Source organism: Eubalaena glacialis, chromosome X, assembly GCF_028564815.1.
Source record: "Eubalaena glacialis isolate mEubGla1 chromosome X, mEubGla1.1.hap2.+ XY, whole genome shotgun sequence".
NCBI classification, from domain to species: domain Eukaryota; kingdom Metazoa; phylum Chordata; class Mammalia; order Artiodactyla; family Balaenidae; genus Eubalaena; species Eubalaena glacialis.
The window spans coordinates 2,179,492-2,200,222 of NC_083736.1; the positions used below are offsets into that span (position 1 = coordinate 2,179,492).

Below are 20,731 nucleotides of genomic sequence, written 5' to 3' on the forward strand. Positions count from 1 at the left end.
AAAAGTCCCAATGTATCTCCGACTTCCTGGCCCTGTGTCCCTGGGGAGATGGAATTACCCACATCCAAAGAAAGCAGAGTGGGTAGGACTTCCTGACATCACCCTCAAGTACATTTTCATCCCGCTGCTATCCCATAATCATCGCACATCTGCAAATGCCGTGAGCGCGCTGTGAATGAAGTCTGCGTAAAAATGTACTAATAATGATCAAGATGTAAGATGAAGTGATAAAGATGTAAGTGATGGGAAAGAATCAGAAAAGGAATGTCTCCTCTCCCTGGGGAAAAAAAGTGTGTGTGTGTGTGTGTGTGTGTGTGTGTGTGCACGCGTGTGTGTTTGCAGACTTTCTAGCAAGGATTGCTTTGCATGGTCAGGGCTCTGACGGAGCATCATGTGTTCAAGGTTCAGCCACGTTGTAGCCTGTGTCAGTGCTTCACTCCTTTTTAGGGCTGAGTTATATTGTGTGGAGAGACCACCTTCTTTATCCATTCATCTGTCGACGGACACTTGGGTTGCTGCTGCCTTTTGGCCACTGTGACTAGTGCTGCTATGAACATGAGTATTTGAGTCCCTGTTAGCAATTCTTTGGGGTATGTACCCAGAATTGGCTGGATCGTATGGTAATTCTGTTTAACTTTTTTGAGGAACTGCCAGACTGTTATCCATAGTGGTTGCACCATTTTACATTCCCACCAGCAATGCACAAGGTTGCAATTTCTCCATATTATTGACAGCTCTTATTTTCCACTTTTTTGTTTTGTTTTGTGTGAAGTGGTATCTCACTGTGGATTTTATCTGCATTTCTCTAATGACTATGGCTGTTGAGCATCTTATCATGTGCTCATTGGCCCATCTTCTTTGGAGAAACATCTATTCAAGTCCTTGGCCCATTTTAAAAATTGTGTTGTTTGTGTTTTGTTGTTGTTGCCTTGGAGGAGTTCGTATTCTGGATACGAATCCCTTACTAGATACATGATTTGCAAATATTTTCTCCCATTCTGGGGGTTGTCTTTTCACTCTCTTGAGAGTATCTTTTTTTTTTTAACATCTTTATTGGAGTATAATTGCTTTACAATGGTGTGTTATTTTCTGCTCTATAACAAAGTGAATCAGCTATACGTATACATATATCCCCTCCCTCTTGCGTCTCCCTCCCTCCCACCCTCCCTATCCCACCCCTCTAGGTGGTCACAAAGCACCGAGCTGATCTCCCTGTGCTATGCGGCTGCTTCCCACTAGCTATCTATTTCACATTTGGTAGTGTATCTATGTCCATGCCACTTGAGAGTGTCTTTTGATGCACAAAAGTTTTTAGTTTGGGTGAAGTCCCATTTAATTATTTATTTATTTCTTCTGTTGCCTGTGCTTTTGGTGTCAGCCAGGAAATTATCATAACTTTTTGGAAACGCTTTTTTCAAGACAAGCTGATGTGCATCCAGAGTGGAAAACGTGAGATCTAGTTGGACGTCTCTCTCCCCAGGAATTCCTGGGTACAACCAGCTGCCCAGACATCTGAGTCGAATGGCACTTTTGTCTCTTCTTTACCTCTGCTGCTTGTCACTGCCCAGAAGATGGCATTCCCTGGGAGGCAGCAAGAGAAGCCGATTTTGGCAACTGTGCAAATGGTCACTGTCGGCTCTTCCTTTACCATCAGGAAGTGACTTGACATGAGATGGTTTAACAATAGCCCCACTGCAGTTTCCATCGGCCAAGCACGCCAAATGCTCCAAGGGTCACTTTGGGAAAGTTCCCTGTTTTTTTTTTTTTTTTTTCCTCCAGAGAGATGAGTTCATAAGTCTGGACAGCTGACGAGACCCTCTTTGTGGCCCCAAGAGGTTATCTTAAAAAAGGATGCATTTGCAAAAACAACATTTTCCAACAGGCTACATCTTCTCCCCTCGAGGCTGTGACATTTGGAGATTTTACAAGGACAATGCAAACGCCCCGGGGGAGGGCTTTTGGAAAGGAAGGTGATACATAAAGCCGAAAAAGGGGCTAAGATCTCCTCCCAACTTTCTGCAGACACCACAGGTTTTCATCTTAGCAGCACTCAGCCTTCGCCTGCCTTTTCCAGGACCAGTTACGTCACCTCCCCTGGAAGGGCTAAGGCGCAGCTGTCTGCCCAGAGGTACGGAGCAGAGCTCAGACCTCCTTCAAGATGATAAATCTTGACGCTTGCTGTGTCTAATACCTGAGCCGTCTGCCTCTAGCATCCGCCCCAGGCAAGGGCTCATTTCTGTCTTGTGATTTTTAGGGATCGTTTTTCTGTTCCCACATCCTCTGTACCTCTCACTGACTAGGTGCTACGCTCACAATAATTGTCACCATGATGCGTTTCTTTTTTTCTTCTGCTCCTTGTAGACCTGACTTGCATTACCCTGAAACCTATCTCTGCAAGGAGAGTGTGATTCAAAGTTATATTATCCGTGGGACAAAGCTATCCACGTATCTCCTGGCTCTGAGTTTAACCATATGTAAACATTGGAAGTGCCTAGTATGTGTTTCTTATCTTTCTCAGAGGTCACCATGAGCTGGATGATGGATAGAAGTGATGAATTTGGGCTTCAAGACGCTTGTGTGTGTGTGTGTGTGTTTATGAGACAGCGTACATTTTAGACTAGATTAACCAGGGTGCACGTGGAGCTATCCAACGCAATCTTAATGTCCTGTAAGGAAATCCATTACCAACACCCACCCCGTAATATTTATACATGAACACATTACTGTGGGTGTGTTTGTTGCATGAAGTTTGAGATACGGTCTCTAGGCATTGAAGTAAGTTCTCATTTATCTGTCAGACATTTCTCTGGGTAAACATTGTTTTTTTCCTGTTGGAAATATGTTTGAAGGTGTGGTGGAACTCAGGATTTATTTTACCATAAACCTCTCAAACTGTCCTGGGAGACGGATTCAAAAGTCTCTGTTCCCAACCTAATAACAAATGCCATTGAGATGTGCACTTCACGCCACAAACAAGGGACATTTTAATGAGCTTGTTCTTTTCCTTGTTATTTGGAACGGCATTTAGGGAGTGAGAAAGAATGCAGGAAAAAACGGAGATGGGAAGGAGAAGACTGCTTTTGATGATACACACAGACAGGTAAATACACCCGCCCATGCGTACGTACATGCACACATAAAGTCATGCAGAAACGCATGCATACACGTACACCCAAACGCATGTACACACATGCATACACGCAAACCTAAACACATGCTTGCATACGAACACACATGCACACAAATACATGTGCATACACAAACACACAGATACAGACTCATGCAGAAACATACACATTCAGACACCCAGACACACAAAGGTTAAAGACGATAACCCAGGCCAGAGCCAGATGTGGGAGGTGGCTGAGACAGGGGAGGGTTCTCGTGGCTGGCCGTTCGGCCCTGACCAGGACAACCAGGAGGCAGGCAGACTGCAGGATGCAGCCCCCAGTGCTAGCCACGTGCAAGTGGACGAGGCTGGCCTCGGCTCCAACAGGAGCTCAGACCAGCCACTCCTCAACCAAACCCCAGCCCCAGATTCAACGCTTTATCCTGTGGTCGGAAGGACAGCTCTATGCACGTAATCTCTCAGCCACACATCAGCTTGGAGAACTCTTGGAGACGGATAAAGGACCACCATGCATTTATTCAAAAGGCACCCAGGAGCTCCTGAAGAGAATCACCTGTTTACCCTAAATTTACGCCTACCATCCTCCCAGCTCGGCAGGAGGCTGGCAAACCCATCAGAGTAGCCGACAGATAAAAACACAGCGCAAGCGGCGCTGAGCATGTCTAAAAGTGAGTCTGGTAATCTGGGCATCTGACCCCATCATAACCGAGCTCCTACTGTGGTCCTGGAAAGAACACTAGTGTCCACTACTTATTGGTGACCAATGGTTACCATGGATACCTCTATCCAGCACATGTGCAAACTCAACTTTTATCCCACAGTCAGGCACATACACCACTGTGAACATTCATGTTAAAACCCAATCAAATGGGCACCAATTTTTTTGGATCTTAGTTCCCCGACCAGGGATAGAACCCATGCCCCCTGCAGTGGAAGCACAGAGTCTTAACCACGGAAGTCCCAGCAACAATTTTTAAAATTTGAACTCCTACTGGGTTCAAACTGCTACACTGACCCACATGCCATGCCTGGAAAGACACTAACAGCTGAAAAGAAAATAAAACCATGTACAGGACTGCCTTCTGCATTGAACACACATACAAAAGAAATTGAAAATAAAATTTGCAAAAGAAACTTGAGGTGGGCTGATGTGGATGATTTTTCTTTTTTACTTCTGACAAATACTTTACGAAGTGTTTTGTTAGGCTAATGAAGGGGTGGGGGGAATCTCACTTTCAACACACAGAATGTGTACCGTGGGATATTTCCATGTATTACGGACTGAGTGTTTGAGTTCCTCCGAAATTCATAGGTTGAAGCCCTAACCCCCAGCACAGGTGTATTTGGAGAAAGGAAGCAATTAAGGTGAAATTAAGTCATGAGGGTGAGGCCCTGATCTGATAGGCTTAGTGTCCTTTTTTTTTTTTTTTAAAACATCTTTATTGAAGCATAATTGCTTTACAATGGTGTGTTAGTTTCTGCTTTATAACAAAGTGAATCAGTTATACATATACATATGTTCCCATATCTCTTCCCTCTTGCATCTCCCTCCCTCCCACCCTCCCTATCCCACCCCTCTAGGTGGTCACAAAGCACCGAGCTGATCTCCCTGTGCTATGCGGCTGCTTCCCACTAGCTATCTATTTTACATTTGGTAGTGTATATATGTCCATGCCACTCTCTCACCCTGTCACATCTCACCCCTCCCCCTCCCCATATTCTCAAGTCCATTCTCTAGTAGGTCTGTGTCTTTATTCCCGTCTTGCCACTAGGTTCTTCATGGCCTTTTTTTTTTTTTTCCCTTAGATTCCATATATATGCGTTAGCATACTGTATTTGTTTTTCTCTTTCTGACTTACTTCACTCTGTATGACAGACTCTAACTCCATCCACCTCATTACAAATACCTCCATTTCATTTCTTTTTATGGCTGAGTAATATTCCATTGTACATATGTGCCACATCTTCTTTATCCATTCATCCGATGATGGACACCTAGGTTGCTTCCATGTCCTGGCTATTGTAAACAGAGCTGCAGTGAACATTTTGGTACATGACTCTTTTTGAACTATGGTTTTCTCAGGGTATATGCCCAGTAGTGGGATTGCTGGGTCGTATGGTAGTTCTACACGCACATATGGTCACCTTATCTTTGATAAAGGAGGCAAGCATATACAGTGGAGAAAAGACAGCCTCTTCAATAAATGGTGCTGGGAAAATTGGACAGATACATGTAAAAGTATGAAATTAGAATACTCCCTGACACCATACACAAAAATAAACTCAAAATGGATTAAAGACCTAAGTGTAAGGCCAGACACTATCAAACTCTTAGAGGAAAACATAGGCAGAACACTCTATGACATAAATCACAGCAAGATCCTTTTTGACCCAGCTCCTAGAGAAATGGAAATAAAAACAAAAATAAACAAATGGGACCTAATGAAACTTAAAAGCTTTTGCACAGCAAAGGAAACCATAAACAAGACCAAAAGACAACCCTCAGAATGGGAGAAAATATTTGCAAATGAAGCAACTGACAAAGGATTAATCTCCAAGATTTACAAGCAGCTCATGCAGCTCAATATTAAAAAAACAAACAACCCAATCCAAAAATGGGCAGAAGACCTAAATAGACATTTCTCCAAAGAAGATATACAGATTGCCAACAGACACATGAAAGAATGCTCAACATCATTAATCATTAGAGAAATGCAAATCAAAACTACAATGAGGTATCATCTCACACCGGTCAGAATGGCCATCATCGAAAAATCTAGAAACAATAAATGCTGGAGAGGGTGTGGAGAAAAGGGAACACTCTGGCACTGTTGGTGGGAATGTAAATTGATACAGCCACTATGGAGACCAGTATGGAGGTTCCTTAAAAAGGCTTAGTGTCCTTAGAAGAAGAGATACCTTCACTCTCTCTCTTTCTCCACAATATGAAGACACAGCAGGAAGGCAGCCATCTACAAACCAAGAAGAGAGTCCCCACCGGAAACCAACCACTCTGGCCCTTTGATCTCAGACTTCCAGCCTCTAAGACTGAGTAAATAAATGTCTGCTGTTTAAGGGCCCCCCATATGTGGTACTACATTATGGCAGCCTGAGCTGAGTAACATACCATCTCTGGGTGTTTAGCACTATAATTTTCTACCACAGGGGCAAATGGATTTTGCAGCCCACCATACGCTTGTGTTATAGGCCCCTGAAAAAACTGAGTGAGCACTGGCTGGATAGGGAGGCTTTGCAAAGACCCTGATTGTCCCTGACTATGGTGTTTGGGGTGGGTTTCTGCCCCCGCCCTCAGGAGCACGGGAAAGCACATATGGACACGTGTAGGCTGTGTTTTACATTCTTCAGCATTTGTTTTTGCCAAGATGACCAGTGAATTTGTTTCTGACTGGTTTCCTCTGGGTGGGTGCTGGGGTGGGTAACATTCTCTAATTAATTACACCTGCCTGGACCCTGTCAGCCCTTGACTTGCTGCTCTCATGGCTGGGAGGGCTGTGCTTTGTTCATGGTGGTGGGTGATTCTCTAATAAAATGCTCCTTGAATTGACATTGACAGATTAATGATGCAGGAGGACAGAGTCATAGAGAGAGGGGTTGGGGGACACTTGGGTGCTGCCATTTTGTGGTGGACTTTTCGTTCTGGACGAAAGTAACCCTACATATAATGTACCTCCTAGGACTTTGCATGACCCTTTGTGCTCTCACGTCTCGAATTTTAATAAGCATGGTTTGAATATAAGTGCGAGCATGGTTCCAAAGTAATTAACACAACAGCACAGTGGAGACCTAGAAAGTCTCTATCTATCTATCTATCTATCATCTATTTACTTATCTCTATCATCTTTCTATTTATCTGTTTAGCTATCCCTATCATGTCTCTATAAACTATCTATCTCTACCTATTTCATCTATCATTATCTGTATCTATCATCTATTTATCTATTATCTATCTCTATCATCTTTTTATCATCTATCATCTATCATTTATCATCTCTATCATCTTTCTACCTATCATTTATCTATCATCCATCCCTCCATCTATCACCTAAGTATCTATCTACCTATTCTCTATCTACCTATCTACCCTCTATCTCTCTATATAATCTATCTATACATCCATCCATCTATCCGTCTTTTCATCCATTTGTCTATCTGTCCATCCATCCATATCTATGCATCTATATATCTATCCATGCATCATCTCTCTCTCCACGCATTCATCCACCCATCTATTCATCTACCTATTCATCCATCTATCCATCCATATCTATCTATCATCTATCTAGTTATCATCTCTATCATCTTTCTATTTATCTATTTATCTATCCCTATCACGTATCTATCAACAATCTATCTATACCTATCTCTCTATTTCATCTATCTATATCTATCATCTATCATCTACTTGTTTATCTATCATCTATCTCTATCATCTTTTCATTATCTGTCATCTATCATTTATCATTTATTTATCTATCGTCTATCCATCTAGCTATCATCTATCAGTCATACATCTATTCATACCTACTATGGAAATTGCTTCAGTATGTAGTCAATTAGAGCTTCTACATGCACAGATTTCATTTTGGTTAAGCACTCTGAAGTGTGAGTTATGGATGATTTCAAAGAATGGTGGGGGTCAACCCTAAAGCATCTCCCAGGTGTACGGGAAGAGGGCTGGACACTCCAGCCCACAGCCCTACTTTTCTGAAGGGGGACACTAAATGGTTATGCCCCCCAGGATGCGTCCTACTTTCAGGAGCTTTCTGAAAGTGCAGTAACTGACGTTCAAGGTAATGCCCCCTTGAACCTTCTGGTCATTGGTATGCATCAAGCTGATTATGACCCAACATATCTGAGGAGCAGTTGCCTCCCTGAATCTCCAACTGTTTTCTCTATTACATCGGCTCTGTCCCTGACACACACCTGGAGTACCATTCAGGACTGAGTGCCAGGAAAAGGATGACCTTCTCTGTGTGTGCAGGAGAGGACTGCTTCCCATGCCGGATGCAGCAAGTCTGTGATTTAGCTTCAAGCTACCACCAACTTTAGAACAAACAACTATATTTAAACCAACACATGGAGGGAAAAAAAATACATGTTAAAATATACATCTAACTGTTACAGAGAAACAATGCCTGAATTGTCATGACTTCCAGTTTATACCCACCAAATATAATTTCTCTAACAATCAGAGGAAGGAAACTCAGCTTCAGAATTTCCCTGGGACCAGAGGAGTGACTTCCAAATAAAAGTGCTTTAAACTCCTCTGACTGGGGTCAGTTAAAAACCATGTCTTTTACTCTCTAGGAAAATCATGGGGCATGCTTCTGACTCAGGATACACAAAAGGACCTAGTTTGACGTTGATGAATCAACATCTGACTGCCCTCCTAACAGAAACATTTCCAGGGAAATCCATCTCCTCCAACGTGCATTTTCTTTCCCCACCGCAAACTTTTCTTGGAAGTTCCTCATCTGACACTTGAAAATCTTTGCATTTACATTGAGATATTGGGGTTGGTGTGGGGATATTGGGCTCCCAATGCATAGGAGTCTCCAGGCTTTCATGAGAAAAACCTCTCTGCCAGACCTTAACTCTAGGTCTACTCCCAATTTTGTCCCTATCATGTCATTTTGGGTAATTTGAGTAACCTCTGAATGTGAGATCATCACAGCAATTTATTTCCTAATTTCTCTCTGTCCAATTGCATCCAAAGAGTTATGATGCACTTGGCTGCAACTGGAATTCAAATCTTCCACCTCTAGAGTTTTCCCTTTACATTCATCAGATTCCCTATTCTCTTCCTTTCCCTGATGGCATTGATAGCAGGTAAGGAGCTGCTCCTACTCAAAAATCATAATTTGTACAGTCTCCATGGGTAGAACCAACTGGGATATCTAGTCTACCACCTAACTTTTATGACTCCTTGCAGGATTTTGTCTGCAAAAATGAATTACTAGCTCACCTTAAAGCTATCTCCTTTCTCGAAGTAGGAAGTAGGAAGCATCACACTCTCAATATGACTCAAGCATCCATGGAATCCTTCCCGTTCCTACGGGTCACATTTCCATTTTTACCAAACTTCTGCCCACATTGACTTATATGCTAGGTGGTCAAACCGTATTTGTGCAATAGATGTGTTGAATTCCAAGCCCTGTCTTCATCTTATGAATAAATGCATTTCACAGTCACCCAAAGACCTGACATCATAACTGATAAGAGTTCTTGGTTTGATTTTTTTTTTTTTCTTTTGCATCTTTTCTTTCAGCTCTCCAAGAAAATTACCTTTAAAGTATTTTCCTTGGACAACTTCTCTCTTATTTTCTTCGTTGTCAATGACCAACATAGTCTGTTCTCTTAAATATTCACAACTCCTTTCCCCTTTGGGGGTGGAGGGGTGTAATCATAGCTACGTTCCCAGGTTCACTGTTTTTCCTGTTTCAGCATCTTTTTTGGTTAATGAACACAGCTTAGGAACATTTATAAGTTTGGTTCAACATTCCAATCTGTTTCAATAATCCTTTCTGACTTTTCTCAAGTAAGCAAGGGATGGTTAAGTGTTTCCAGGCTTGTGGATGCTCTCCCGGGCATATCCTAAGAGAAATGTGGACTCTTCTTGGGCTTTTCCTGAAATCCAGCTCATGGTCTCTCCGTGCAGGTTGAGTCTGCTTATCTGAAAATAACATTAGACACACTCAAGCAGAATGGTTTGCTCCCGGAGCTGTTTCATCCTCACCTTTGGCAGAAGGACAGGTGATTCATGCCAAGGTGGCTTCTAACCAGCCACTGGCAAGATGTAATCTCTCTAGTCCATTATGGGACTCCCCCAATTTTCTTGCCTTAAACCCTTGCAAATCGAGTGAATTTTTTCTTCCACCTTTTTTCTCCTCTCTGTTTCTTCTGTTCCGTAATCCTGCCCCTTCTTGGGGAAGCAATTTTTTTTTCAGCTCTAATTAATTAGTCTTAGACATAACAATAAAATTAAACCATATCCATTTTCTGCTAAGTTTAGTAAAACAAGATTTTCTTCTTTTACTATTCTTTTAAATTGTCTCACATTTACATACATAATGATGTACAATTTAAAAAACAACTGTAGTTGAATAGGATATGAGAGTGCTCAGAGGCTCCTTCTTTTAGCTAAAAACAAAAATATCTCTTATGTAAAATACGTGCTGTTAAATTGGGACCAAGCTTCATATTATTTTGGTTGATTCTAAATCAGTGGTCTTAAGTACATTTTGAAAACTTATATCCCTTCTCAGAAATTTCTGTTGACCTCTAAACTTCCTCATCATAAGTCTCAATAGTTGTAAAATATATAGTTTACAGAAAATTGTGAACATTGACATGAAAATTTCATCAGTCTTTGAAATGGATCCATTTGGATTCCCACCATAATCCATATAAAAATACTTGAACAAACTCATTTTAACAGGTCAGAAGTTCTTCATTCATTTTTTTTGTCTCTGAAATTCTATTTTCATATCACTTTTCTTGGGAAAGCAGTTTAATGATTTACATTTCCTTGTAAGAAAAATCTACTCCAATTAGCATTTTTTTCTTCTTCCTGTTTTATTGAGATATAACTGACACACAGCGCTGTATAAGTGTAAGGTGTACAGCACAATGATTTCACTTACATATATCATGAAATAATTATCACAAGTTTAGTAAACACCCATCATCTCATACAGATATGAAATTAAAGACATAGAAAAAAATTCTGTTTTGCAATGAGAACTCTTAGGATTGACTATCTTTACAACTTTCATACAGAAGACCCAGCAGGTGTTCATTCTATTTTTCATGTTGTACATCACAACCATAGTACTTATTTATCTTATATCTTATAACTTATTTATCTTATAACTGTATCTTTTGACTGCCTTCATCTGATTTTTTTTTTCTATGGGTTCTTTTGTTTGTTTTTGAAGTATAATTGACTTACGACACTATGTTATTCCTGGTACACAACATAGTGATTCAATATTTCTAAACATTTCAAAATAGCCACCATGGTAAGTCTTGTTACGATGTCACCATACAAAGTTATTACATAGTTATTGACTATATTCACCACACTGCACTTTTCATACTCTTGACTCGTTTATTTTGTAACTGAAATGTCTTTCAGGCACAGGGTTTTGCACACATTTGCCATGGGTTAAATATTGAGGCAACATCATATCCATGACCATAAACTACAGACTAGCCTAAGTTTGTTGGCTATTTGAGAGTGCAGTGCTATTAGTGTAGGAACACTAACACATTTTAACAAGTCCTGATATGAACGTGAGCACACTGCCAGAATTCTTCTAATATGTACGAGCCAGTGTGTTTATATATATATATATATATATATATATATATACACTTTCTAACATATATCACGTTAAATCCATGAACAGAGTTTAAGACAAAACCAAAAAAGGACCCTGTGTTGCCTGTATCGTATAACACTGTGGCATCTGGTAAGAGTTTCAGCCAAGCCAGGTCACATCCCTGACCACACCTGTTATTTAAATAAGACTTCCCTTCTCTCCACTGCTCTGTGAGGTAAAGCTGCTGATACCACTTTGACATTGATCTTCTGATTGCAACAAGAAAATGATAGAAGATTCGGTCCTAGGGAATTCCCGGTGGTCCAGTGGTTAGGACTCAGCACTTCCACTGCCGTGGGCCCAGGTTTGGTCAGGGAATTAAGATCCCGCTAGCCACACGGCACCCTCCGCCCCCCACCCCAGCCCCCCAATAAAAGATCTGGTTCTGAAAATAAAGTCTTTGGGGAGGAAATATTGCCTGAATGTCATGGGATGGTTTCTGTCTTTTGCACAAACATCTGTGTTTTCTGTGGACACCCAGATTCACAGCTAACTGAAGGGAATTTTGTCTCTCCCTTTTCCAAAGGGAGCCAAAGGCATCCCTGCAAAATATGCAATACACGCAGGAGGGCTGGCATCCCAGAAATGCCAACGCAGCCCAATCAGAGATTCTTTCCACTGCAGCCTTTCCGTTAGCTTGATTGCAGTGGCTGATTTCATGGAAGAGAATGAGCGACCTCTTCTTTAGCCAGCAGCATGGAGCTGAAAATTTGCAAAGCTGTGATGGCCTTAAAGATGGATCTCTACCTCTGATAAAATGACACATGCACCCAGCTTATGGTGGAAAGACTGAGTTGCACCTTTTTGCTCCTAAGATCACTCAGCTGATTCTCGAGGTCCACAGAGGTGGTGAGAGAGAAAACATCCGGCTTCCAACAGCCAGTATTTCATTTCCCACTGGTTGGTGCTAGTGGACATCATTGCTGGTGGATGTGATGTTTCCTACTGAAGCCAAATCTGGCCTCCATGCCCTGACACCAAATTAATTCTTGGAGACCGAGTTTGGGGTGAAGCAGAAGAGAATAGCTTTATTGCTTTGCCAGGCAAAGGGGGGCCACAGGAGGCTAATGCCCTCAAAACTGTGTGTCCCGGGGACTTCCCTGGGGGCGCAGTGGTTAAGAATCCACCTGCCAATCCAGGGGACACGGGTTCGAGCCCTGGTCCGGGAAGATCCCACATGCCGCGGAGCAACTAAGCCTGTGCGCCACAACTACTGAGCCTGCGTTCTAGAACCCGCGAGCCACAACTACTGAGCCCATGAGCCACAACTACTGAGCCTGCGCTCTAGAGCCCGCGAGCCACAACTACTGAGCCCATGAGCCACAACTACTGAGCCTGCGCTCTAGAGCCCGCAAGACACAACTAGTGAGCCCATGCACCACAACTACTGAGCCTGCGCTCTAGAACCCGCGAGCCACAACTACTGAGCCCGTGACCCACAACTACTGAAGCCCGCGCGCCTAGAGCCCGTGCTCCGCAACAAGAGAAGCCACCACAATGAGAAGCCCACGCACTGCAACAAAGAGTAGCCACCACTCGCCACAACTAGAGAAAGCCCGCACGCAGCAACAAAGACCCAACACAGCTAAAAATAAATAAATAAATAAATACCAAACAAAAAACAAAAAACTGTGTGTCCCAACCTGGAGGGGGTAGTGAGGAGTTTTATAGCGATGGTTCAAAGAGGGTGTGATCAGCTCATGGACATTCTTTTGATTGGTTGGTGGTGAGGTCATCGGAAGTCAGCATCATCGACCTTCTGGTTCCAACTGGTCTGGGGTCTGTGTGCTGGTGGGCAGCATGCAGTTAACTTCTCCCACCTGCTGGGGTTTCAGTATCTGCAGAAGAACTCAAAGATATTGTTGTGTGTATCCCTTGAGGGGGAACCAGAACCCTGCCCCAAGGCTGCACTGTTGTTTCTTGGCTGCGCCTCCCTTGTCTCTGCATCCCCTCCCTTCCCTGATTAGCAACTGTTTGAACCTGCCCGTTGGAACTCAGGGAAGGTCATGGGGGCTGAATGAAGCTTATTTCCTGTAATCAAGAAACGGGGGACACAGAAAAGCTTTTGTGCCCAGGAGCCCCACAGGGTCCTGCTTGGTATCACTACCAGGGATTCTACGCAAATTTTACATTTTTGGGGTCAACGTCAGGATTTCCTCATTTCAGTTCAATTCGAGTGAGCACAGGTGTCTTGAACCCCTGCTGTGTGAGACCCCCCTGGGCCGGCAGCTCTAAGGAGCTTGAGCCCGACAGGGTGGGTGGAAAGGAAGGAACAGGCGTCCCGGATGGGGGGGTCTCCTTGAGCTGCAGCATTTACAGAGGGATGGGGTTTCTGCTGGGTGATGGTAATGGGTGGGATGTTGCCAGCAGAGGTGAAATGAGGCAAAAATCACCTCTGGGTGCACACAGATCCCCTCGGAAGATATAATGGGAAAAAAAGGAGCCATGCTGATGATGTGTGCAATGATTATCACCTTAAACTCTTCCTGATGACCCAGTAGAATAAGGGTTATGGGGATACGTTAAAGTGATACTGCGTTTTTGAACTCATGATGGCGGGCAAGAGAATCTCACCATGGCTTCATTTCCTTTTTATTTTTATGCAGGTGAAATTCACATAACCCCAAATCAATCAATCAAAGAGAACAATTCGATGGCATTTGGGACATTTACCATGTTGTGCAACCATCACCATGATCTTGTTCCAGAACATTTTCATCACCCTAAAAGGAAAACCTATACCCATCCCCAGTCAATCCCCATTCTCCCCAGCCCTAGGCAGCCAGGTATCTTTCTGTTTCTTCGGATTGAACTATTCAGGACATTTCCTACAAATGGAATCCTATAACGTGTGCTCTTTTGTGTCTGGCTTCTTTCACTTAACGTCTTGTTTTTGAGGTTCATCCACATTGTAGCCGGTATCAGAATTTCGTTCCACGTTATGGCTGAATAATATTCCAATGTATATGTGTGTGCAGGTATATGTACATATATTTCATTTCCTTTTCGACTCTTGGTGAGGTGACCCTATGCCCTGGCTTGCCTGGGATGGTCCCAGTTTATACCTGTGCCCATGAACTTATGACAAGCTCCCCCGTTTCCATCTCAGTTTGGATGATATTTTGCATGATCACTCCAGTTCTAGGAATATTCACGGAAAATCACAAAACTGGAGGGCTTTTTTTGTTTTGTTTTGTTTTGATTTTCTTGCCACAGCTCTGATAATCATGGCCAAGAAGATCTTGTGACCTTCTACAACAGCGGGATCTTAGCTCCCCGACCAGAGATCGAACCTGTGCCCCCTGCAGTGGAAGCACAGAGTCACAACCACTGGGCCAGACCGCCAGGGAATCCAAACTCATCCTAATTAACAGGAGCGTGGATGAGAACCACGGAACGCCAGACCTGGAGGGGTTAGAGAAACAGGACCAGCCCGAGATGTGCACAGATGCCAGGAGAGATTTGGACACATTCCTTTCTATACCGTAAACAATTTAATTGCATCGTAAGCTGACCGAAGGGTGCTGTGAGACTCTTAAGAAAAGATGTGATTAGAATACAAAGATGGGCTATTTGGGGCTGCATTTGTAGGTATCGTGTGGTTCCGGGGTCCCCGGAGGAATAAAAGGTTTTTATTCTCACGTGCCAAGTTTCCACCTCTGGAGGGAACGTGGGGAGCTATTTATCAAACTCGGGTGATAGCTCACATCTTACCTTTGTAGTCATGAAAAGGTGGGGTCTTATCTTCACTGAAAATCTCATCATTCTCTTAGGTATACGCATGTCATGTTCTGGTTTATGTAGCCCCAGTGTTCACTCCCTGGATAATTAGAACATTTCCTCCCTGCTGTTCTGGTCCTGTTTCCATTTCCCTGGGCTGAAGGATGGGTGTCACATCAGCCTAAGACGTGGTTCAGCGTCCAAGAACTCTTCCTGCAAGGAGGCGGTGTCGTGTCGCTGTAGGGCTCTGGAGAAACTTGGCAAAAATGATTTTCTGTTGTGTGTTATCTTTGCCCTGATTACTGAATCTCTGTGGGTCTTTACCCTAGACCCCACTGGGTTTCTAATTCCTGTGGATTTACGAAAATTTCTTTGTGATGTATTATTATATCCACTCTTCCATTGGGCACCTTCCCCTTAAAAAAAAACCCAAACACTAAAATTGAATGTTGCTAGAAATTATTTCATGGAAATCTAAGACAGTGTGTTTGGTAGACACAACTGGACATACGTAAAGTCCTTGATTTTCTGTATCAAGGGAAAAACACTTGATTGTTTTTATAAACCTGGCTAGGATGCCACATGATGGAAGACTTAAATATTCCATTTCTAGGTCTGTCGGAAAATGGGCGTTTAATGAATTAATGATGGTACCGTTGAATCTGTCACCTTCTTAATGCCTTGCTCAGGAACTTATGGGCATAAAGTCTTCTTCATATTACGTGAGATTTGAAACAGCCCAGGGGCTTATCCTGTGTGCCGCCGTCGCCATCATGCTAGGCTCCACTGCCGGCTGGTACTCTGTAGCAGCTACCGCAGTCGCCTGGACCAGCCCTCGAGGCCTCCTGCACGCCCCTCCGGCCTCCAGCCCTGCCGCCGCCCTCCAGTCTATTCGCTGCTACTCCCATGGGCCACATGAGACAGACGAGGAGTTTGATGCTCGCTGGGTGACATACTTCAATAAGCCAGATATTGCTGCTTGGGAATCGCGTAAAGGGATGAACATCCTTGTGGGCTATGATCTGGTTCCAGAACCCAAAATCACTGATGCTGCTTTGCGGGCATGCAGACACTTAAATGATTTTGCTAGTGCAGTTCGCATCCTAGAGGTTGTTAAGGACAAAGCAGGACCTCATAAGGAAATCTACCCCTATGTCATCCAGGAACTTAGACCAACTTTAAACGAACTGGGAATCTCCCCTCCAGAGGAACTGGGCCTTGACAAAGTGTAAACCCCATGGATGGGCCTCCCAAGGATTTACTGATACTGTTACTTGATTGTAAACGATCACCTGGAAATACTGATGTTAACATATTACCTTATTTGAACAAGTTTTCCTTTGTTGAGTACCAAACCATGTAATGTAACCTGGACTTTAATAAAAGGGAAATGAGTTTGACCTGAAAAAAAAGAAACAGCCCAGGGTCCTCCGTATCTTAATAAGCCTCCATCTTTGGACACTGGGGGTGGTGAAGACCCCATACAGACCCCAAACATCTGAAGACTTGGGGGAGACTCCAAATAAAGTAAGTTTGGCTATGGCACATTTTAGGGGAGATAGAACACCATACCCTGGATCCACCTGAAGTCAAAGGGAGTGAAAACAAGACCCACTCTGTAAGTAATTATCAATGCCAGGTGCTGGTGATAATGTAGCCTGAAGGTTCTAACTGGAAAGAGTGATACTGGGATGTATTATGTGGTTCTTTTTTTTTTTTTTTTCATTTGTGAGTATACCAGCATTTATTATTATTGTTTTTTTTATTTATTAAAAATATGGAACGCGTCACGAATTTGCATGTCGTCCTTGCGCAGGGGCCCTGCTACTCTTCTCTGGATCGTTCCAATTTTAGTATATGTGCTGCCAAAGTGAGCACTATTGATTCTCTTGAAATAAAAATCTGGGGGGACTTTTCTTCCAGTCTTCTATCCATTACCAATGATTCTCGACCCAGAATGATTTTCTCCCCCAAGGGATATTTGGCAATGTCTGGAAACATTTTTGGTTTCCAAGAATGGATGATTCTACTGGAATCTAGTGTGTAGAATCCAGGGGCCCCGCCAAGCATCCTACAATGCCCAGGATGGGCCCCACCACAGACAATGATCTGGTCCCTAATGTAAATGGTACTTCTGCAAACCGTAGATGAAGGCAAATACGTTTTAACCCAGATACAAAAGAAAATGACAGAAAGCATATAATAGATAACCAACAAGGACCTACTGTATAACACAGGGAACTCTGTTGAATATTCTGTAATAACCTAAATGGGAAAAGAATCTGAAAAAGAATAGATACACATCTATGTATAACTGAATCACGTTGCTGTACACCTGAAACTAACACAACATTATTAATCAACTATACTCCAATATAAAAAAAAATTTTTAAAAAATGAATGCATGTAAAACATTCATTAGAGTTTCTGGAAACATCAAGTAATTCAAGGTAATGTTTCCTGGGTGTACATTAAAATGATAATCCAAAATTTCATTTTTAGAGTGCACACATGTTGACTTCTGTCTCCATGCAGCTTGAAAAATAGAGGCTAATTAAATTATGCCAAGTGTATGGAAGGTTTTTATCCCCGTTGTTTTTGAAGTTCACCGAAGCAGTGTTTGTTCTCCAGCTGAATAAACATCTTCTAAAGTGGATCCGACATTTCAAGTTTGTTTCTGCGTTGCGAGCCCCATTGGGGAGGGGGGTGGGAAGGTGTCTCACTGGATCTCTTACTGTTTAAAATATAACAAAGGTTGGGAAAGAAACCCTATAAAGTCTGTTTTTATTATGATGTATGAAACAACAATCATGGGAGATCTTTCAAAAAGCCAAGTCCACAACTGAACACATTTTAAATTTCCTATGAGATATTATAAAAGAATGGGCTAGGTTTGATTAGAAGGCAGACCAAGCTGGTTCTCAGAACAGAGGGGCGGTCAGGGTTTGGTGTCGTGTGCACCCATCTTTGTAATGTGATCTTTCCTCCACTCCCCCCCTCTCCCCAGCTGTCCAGTGTCCTGGGGGTTCTTATTTTCAGGACAGAAATTGGCAACAGACACTGACCTCCAACTCAGAAAGCTGGGTTCTATGTCAGCTCTACCATCAGCGATGATTATTATTTTTCTTTCAAGAAACATGTATTATGTCTCTTCCAGGAGGTGGGCAGACTCTAAGTGGTTCCAGCGATGCTCACCTCTGGATATTCATGTCCTTGTATAATCTGCTCCCCCCGACTGTGGGTGGGATCTGTGTTTTGTTTCTAACCAAGAGAAGATGACAAAGGTGAGGAGATGCCACTTCTGTGAGCATATTACATAAGATTCTGACTTATGTCTTATAAGCAGGTTCTCTGTATGGACGCCCACCATTGCTGGGTTTGATGAAATATGCCGTGAGCTGCCCTATGAAGAGGTCTGCAGGACAGAGAACTGAGGGCAGCCTGATGGCCAGCTAGGAACGCAGCTGCTTAGTCCAACAACCCCTGAGGAACTGAATTCTACCAACAACCCCGTGAATGAGCTCGGAAGTGCATCCTTGCCCCATGGAGCCTTCAGATGAGACACCAGCCCTGGGCACACCTCGATTGCAGCTTTGTGAGATTCTAATCAGAGGACCGAGTTAAACTGACCCACAGAAGCTGGAGATAGTAAACATGTGTTCTTGTAAACTTGTGAATTTGTGATGATTTGCTACACAGCCATAGCTAACTAACACAAGTCATAAGCCAACCATTCTGCTAGAACCCGAGAACAGAGGAACAAATAAGGGACTGCCCCATTCTTCAGTACCTGGTTGGATTCCCTGGAAATCAGCCCCCATCCTTAGGTGATTTGCAAATGTCATCTCATGAATACAACAAAAGACACCTTTATGGCTCTTAACACAGGACATGCCGAGGGTTTTGGGAACTCTGTGCCAGGAACAGATGAAGAGCAAATATATAAATCACTATATCATGCAAACTATTATTATGTTTAGAATGGATAAACAACAAGGTCCTACTGTACAGCACAGGGAACTATATCCAATTGCCTAGGATAAACCATAATGGAAAAGAATATAAAGAAAAGAATGTCTATATGCGTATAACTGAGTCACTTCGCTGTACCGCAGAGATTGGCACACATTGTAAATCAACTAGACTTCAATTAAATTAATTAATTAAAAAATAAATCACTACATCACAAGCATCCTACTATATGGCTGTTAAGTGAGGAAAGGGTGAAAGTTGCTGGACAAAGGGAGGATTCACGTCACGGGCAGGACAGAGCTGACCAGGCAAGAGTTTCTCACACAAGTCAGGATGCTGCACAATTTAAAACTTAGGAATTGTTTATTTCTTCAACTTTCCATTTAATATTTTCTGACTGAGGTGGACCATGGGTAACTGAAACCACGGGAAGTGAAACCACAGATAAGGTGGGGAGTATTGTATCTGCCTTTGATCTCGCATGGCCTTCTCCACCTGTGTCTGTGCCCAAATTTCCCTGTTCTTTTTTTTGTTTTGATTTTTAAAATATTCTTAAATTAAAATAATTTGTAAATATTATTTATTTTTTTATTGAAGTATAGTTGATGTACGACTTTGTGTTGGTTTCAGGTGTACAGCAAAGTGATTCAGTTATACGCATGTATTCTTTTTCAGATTCTTTTCCCTATAGGTTATTACAAAATATTGAGTATAGTTCTCTGAGGAGGTCCTTGGTGGTTATCTATTTTATAGATAGTAGTGTGTATACGTTAATCCCAAGCTTCTAATTAAGGACACCAGTCACGTTTTGTGAGGGCCCACCCAAATGACCTCATGTTAATTTGATCGTGTCTGCAAAGAACTTATTTCCAAATAAGGTCACATTCACAGGTACTGGCAGTTGAGATGTCAAACATCATTTTTTTTTTGGTGGGGAACACAATTCAACCCATAGCACCATTCAAGTATATCAGCTCTCTGAGCACTTCTCACCATCTTCATTGCAATCACCCTGATCCCAAATACCACCAACTCTTTTCCAGCAAACAACCAGAGAGCCGTGGATTATTAGGGATGTTCCCAAAGGCACATGTGATTTCATTATTCTATAGGACTCACTTCACCCCTTAGCATCTTGTCTGTACAACCTGTTCCTCACTCACTCTTCCCCACCCATGCTGTTCCATAAACATGCTAGGTGCCCCTTACCACAGGGCCTTTGCACAACCTGTTCCCACTACCTGGAAAACTCTCCCTCCAGCCGTCTGCTTGAGATCAGCCCTCATGGCCCCCATGCCTTAGCTGAAATGCCACCTTCTCCATGAAAGCAAGCTTGACACTCCTGCACGGAAAATTTCAACTTCTCTTCTGCTCTCAGCTGAGGGCTCCAATTCCCCATATACTCTTCTGCTTTTTAAACTTTCCATAGCATTTATCACCTTCTAGCATTTTTTGTGATTCACAGATGCCTGATGTTTATTCTATAATAGAGGCTTCAGCAGAA

The 20,731-nt window shown here is 42.7% G+C and overlaps 1 protein-coding gene and 1 non-coding gene across 2 annotated transcripts; one reads left to right on the forward strand and one right to left on the reverse strand.

Annotated features, from left to right (window-relative positions):
• Positions 1 to 16,028: 16,028 nt before the first annotated feature.
• LOC133082515 (cytochrome c oxidase subunit 5A, mitochondrial-like) lies at positions 16,029 to 16,504 on the forward strand. The gene has a single exon (XM_061179122.1). It carries the CDS (start codon positions 16,029 to 16,031, stop codon positions 16,485 to 16,487), a length of 459 nt encoding a protein of 152 aa, XP_061035105.1. The 3' UTR covers positions 16,488 to 16,504.
• Positions 16,505 to 17,026: 522 nt separating this feature from the next.
• Positions 17,027 to 17,133, reverse strand: LOC133082861 (U6 spliceosomal RNA). The gene has a single exon (XR_009699076.1). It is a non-coding gene; the product is annotated as a U6 spliceosomal RNA (small nuclear RNA).
• Positions 17,134 to 20,731: the final 3,598 nt, after the last annotated feature.